The sequence below is a fragment of the Gracilinanus agilis genome, unplaced genomic scaffold (assembly GCF_016433145.1).
Source record: "Gracilinanus agilis isolate LMUSP501 unplaced genomic scaffold, AgileGrace unplaced_scaffold2396, whole genome shotgun sequence".
Classification (NCBI taxonomy): Eukaryota; Metazoa; Chordata; class Mammalia; order Didelphimorphia; family Didelphidae; genus Gracilinanus; species Gracilinanus agilis.
Genome location: NW_025355757.1, coordinates 1 through 4,019, shown reverse-complemented (window position 1 = coordinate 4,019; position 4,019 = coordinate 1). Strand labels below are relative to the sequence as shown.

At 58.2% G+C, this 4,019-nt stretch overlaps 1 protein-coding gene across 1 annotated transcript; it reads left to right on the top strand.

Annotated features, from left to right (window-relative positions):
• Positions 1–2,316: 2,316 nt before the first annotated feature.
• On the top strand, positions 2,317–3,968 carry CLDN2 (claudin 2). The gene has a single exon (XM_044683528.1). The coding sequence runs from the start codon at positions 2,478–2,480 to the stop codon at positions 3,171–3,173; it is 696 nt and encodes a 231-aa protein (XP_044539463.1). The 5' UTR covers positions 2,317–2,477; the 3' UTR covers positions 3,174–3,968.
• Positions 3,969–4,019: the final 51 nt, after the last annotated feature.

The following is a 4,019-nucleotide window of genomic DNA, read 5'->3' as shown; positions in this document are numbered from 1 at the left end:
GGCGGCAAGGGTGAAATCCACAGGATTCGGCCATGGGTTGGAGGTTGGAGGTGGGAAGTGGGAGAGAGTGAGGAGCCTGGCATGACCCGGAAGATGGTGGAGCGCTTTCCAGTAACAGGGAAGGAGGGTTGAGGGGAAGAGATGGCAAGTCCCATTGTGAATGGGTTGAGTTAAAGACGTCTACGGGGCATCCAGTTTGAGATGTCCAGAAGGCAATTGGAAACGAGAGACAGGAAGTCAGCCGAGAAGTCAGGGCAGGCTCGAGAGAGTTGAGCATCGTCAGCGTAGGGATAACAAGGGAATCCAGGGGAGCCGTGGACGAGGCCACCGGGTGAAGTCATCTAGAGGAAGAAGAGAAGAGAGCCCAGGACCGAGACTCGAGGGGCTTGATCTGAGGGAGGATCCAGCAAAGGGAACGGAGAAGGCGCCTCCGGGAGGGAGGGAGGACGTATCCCGGAGAAGATGGCGGCCAATGGCGTCTAAGGCAGTGGAAAGGCCAAGGAGAAGGAGGGCTGCAAAAAAGCCATTGGATTTGGGGCTCAAGAGGTCATTGGGAAGTAATGAAGAGCTCGTTCTCGGTCTCGGTGGGATGACGAGGTCGGGAGCCACACTGTAAGGAGTTCAGGAGAGAGAGAGGAGAAAAAGTGGAGGCACCTATTGGCGAGCTTTCTCAACGAGTTCAGCCACTAAGGACAGACGAGATTGAGGAAGGGCGGGAGGACGGAAGGATCCAGAAAGGGACCCGGGCATGCGTGTAGGCACTCAGGCAGGCGCTCCTAGACAGGGGAGACTGAAGGTGGGTGCGGATGCCAGAGAGAGGGAAGACCTGGCCGAAGAGTCGGGATGGAACGGGCTGGCTCGTGCAGCTAGTGGGGGTTGCCATGGTTCGTGTGAGGCCGGGTGCAGACGGAGGGAGGAAAGAGAACGCCTCCCAAGCTCCTTCGATGAGCCACAAACCTGCCTCGCTCTTCAGTCCCCCTAGGCTCAAGAGCTTGAAAGGGGCCAGAAGGGGGCCTCTCCTTCTCTGCTAAGCTGCTCACTTTACAGAGAAAATGCTCATCTGGTTCCGCGATACCCCAGAGGGCAGCCACCAAAGACCTCCAAAGAGCCAGAAGCCACCTTCTCCCGAAGCAGCCCATTCTTCTGCGGCCAGCAGTCACGGGCAGGGCTACTACCCTCACCCGGGGCCTCCGAGTCCAGATCCACTGCTTTCTCCTCCACGCCACCCTCTCGCATCTTTCTTTGGTTTTCAGCCGGATCGGATTCTTTGCGACCCCATTTGGGTTATTTTTCGGCAGAGTTACTGGAGCGCTTTGCCAGTTCCTTCTCCAGCTCGTTGCACAGAGGAGGAAACTGAAGCGGCCAGGGTAAAGTGACTTGCTCAGGGTCACACAGCTAGTAAATGTCCGAGGTCAGATTTGAACTCGGGTCTTCCTGAATCCAGGACTGGCACTCTATCCACTGTGGCACCTAGCTGCTCATCCTTGAACAAAAAACTTCTTCTTTTTGGGCCTCAGTTTCCTCGACTGTAAAATGAAGGTTTGGAACAAGATGGGCCCCCGAAATGGTCAACGCACCTATGCTAGTCTAGTGGCCTCGGCACATGACACCCCCTGCTCCTCCCACAGGACCCCTTCCCACACTAAACTCTGAGGGGCAGGTCAAGAAAAGGCGGCTCTTCAGCCCTGGAGGGGCCTTCTCGTGGGTTCCAAGAGGCCGGCCGTTGGCCTGGGCCAAATTCTACCCAGAAAAGGCCTATTCAGATGCCTGGACCTCCTGGGGGCCTTGAGAGGAGAGTATGGGGATCTGTGCCCCCCCGGGTGCTCCTAACTCTGCAGCGACTCACTGAGGCCCCAGCTTGGGCCCTGTGAGCCTCTGCTGTCCCAGGGAGGGGATCCTGAGCCCAGACCCACCAGCCCTCCTCTGGGTGCCCCATGGCCCATGACAGTTGACAGCTGGCTCAAGTGAGCTCCTGTGGTCTGGTGTGTGCATGGGGGGTCATCCCGGCAGCTGGGGAGACGAGGAGAGTCGGGCGGCTGTCTGCTGCAGCGTGTCTCGGCCCCCCTGCTACCCCGAAGCTGCCCCTCCCCCTGCCTTTGTCTGGCTGCCACCCTGGGGCTCAGGCCTACGCAGGAGGCGATGACATTTTGGCTCGCTTTTCAAAGTTAGTCGGGAAGTTTTTGCGTGTGTTATTTCTAAAGATAACAAAGGTCAAAAGGCGCCCAGCGTTTTCTGGTTTCTCATAAGCTTCTGGTCAATATTTAATCTGGTTGATGTGGTTTTTTTTTTGTCTTCTAGGTGGCTTCTCCAGCCAGCTCTGAGCCACCCTCAGACACTCCTAAAGAGGGAGCAGAGACAGCCCTGCCTTCCAGAGGAGCTCTGCGATGAGTGGCTAGGAGCCAGGGGCCCAGGGAACCAGAGCCACCAACGTCAGGGCCACAGGGCTGCCGTGCCGTCACTTCAGGGCCACCACCGTCATGGCATCTCTGGGCCTCCAGCTGCTGGGGTATGTCCTGGGCCTCATGGGGCTGGTGGGCACCCTGGTAGCCATGCTCCTCCCCAGCTGGAGAACGGGCTCCTACGTGGGGGCCAGCATCGTCACGGCTGTGGGCTTCTCCAAGGGTCTCTGGATGGAGTGTGCCACCCAGAGCACTGGCATCACTCAGTGTGATATCTACAGCACTCTGCTGGGGCTGCCTGCAGACATCCAGGCTGCTCAGGGCATGATGGTGGCTTCTAGTGCCATCTCCTCTCTGGCCTGCATCATCTCGGTGGTGGGCATGAGGTGCACTGTCTTCTGCAAGGACTCCCTGGCCAAAGACAGGGTGGCCGTGGTGGGCGGAGTCTTGTTCCTCCTGGGAGGCCTCCTAGGTTTCATTCCTGTCGTCTGGAACCTCCACGGGATCCTCCGGGACTTCCACTCGCCACTGGTGCCCGACAGCATGAAGTTCGAGATCGGAGAGGCCCTCTACCTTGGCATCATCTCTTCCCTCTTCTCCATGGTGGCTGGCACCATCCTGTGCTTCTCTTGCCCAGCCCGGGGGGAAGGCCACTCTGCCTACTATGGGGGCTATCAGGCCCAGCCCTTAACCACCAGGGCCTCCCCTCGGCCCGGCCAGACCATAAAAGGCAAAAGCGAGTTCAACTCCTACAGCCTGACAGGGTATGTGTAAGGAGTGGATCGGGAGGGTGGGCCAGGGTTCGAGAGCCAGCCGACGGCCCCCCACAGACACCAGGAGAGACTTTCCTTCCGTCTGATCAAGTCAGAAGGCAAAGCTGAAGATAAGACTGACACCAGGGGTGGGAGCAGTCCCCATGGGTCCAACTTTGGGCAGCTGACATTCCCACAGTCCTGCTTTTGGCCGCCCCCTCCCTCTCCTCACCCACTATCGCCCTCCCACCTCCACCTTGGCCTTTGGTTCCCAGCCCACAGTCCCAGATCCAGCTGCCTTATGTATCTGGGAAACCCCCCCAGGCCCTGCCTTCACCAAGGCTCCCTAAGCTCAACGGACGGCAGAGTGTCACCACTTGAACCCCATTCCCCAAGATCCTTCCAAGGGGATGACCTCATTGGCCAATGGTTGGACCCAGAACCACGTCTTTATTTCCACTGAGAGGAGCAAAGGGGCAGGAGGGCCCGACTCCCAAGGGGCTTCCGGCTGGGAGGGGCCCGGAACCATTGGCCACGGTCTACTGAGAAGTCTTCAAACTCTTCCATTAGTTTCAGTGTAGAAGCCAGGAGCCCTGTGCCCTCTGCAGGGCACCCATTCCAGGCTGCTCCCAGGGCAGCGGGGAAGCATCCGGGAGCCCTCCATGGGGAAGAGAGAAAAGGAAACCAGTTTTTCCAGAGATGCTCTTTGACTTGGGGAACACTGGCATGGGGGCAGCCTGACAGATCCGCTGGCATCATCGCACACTTCCTGAGAAATAGAAAAAATACAAGAAATAAAAATTATGAGACACAAGAAGGTGTGTGTGTGTGTGTGTGTGTGTGTGTGAGGGGGGGGAGGGAGAGGGAG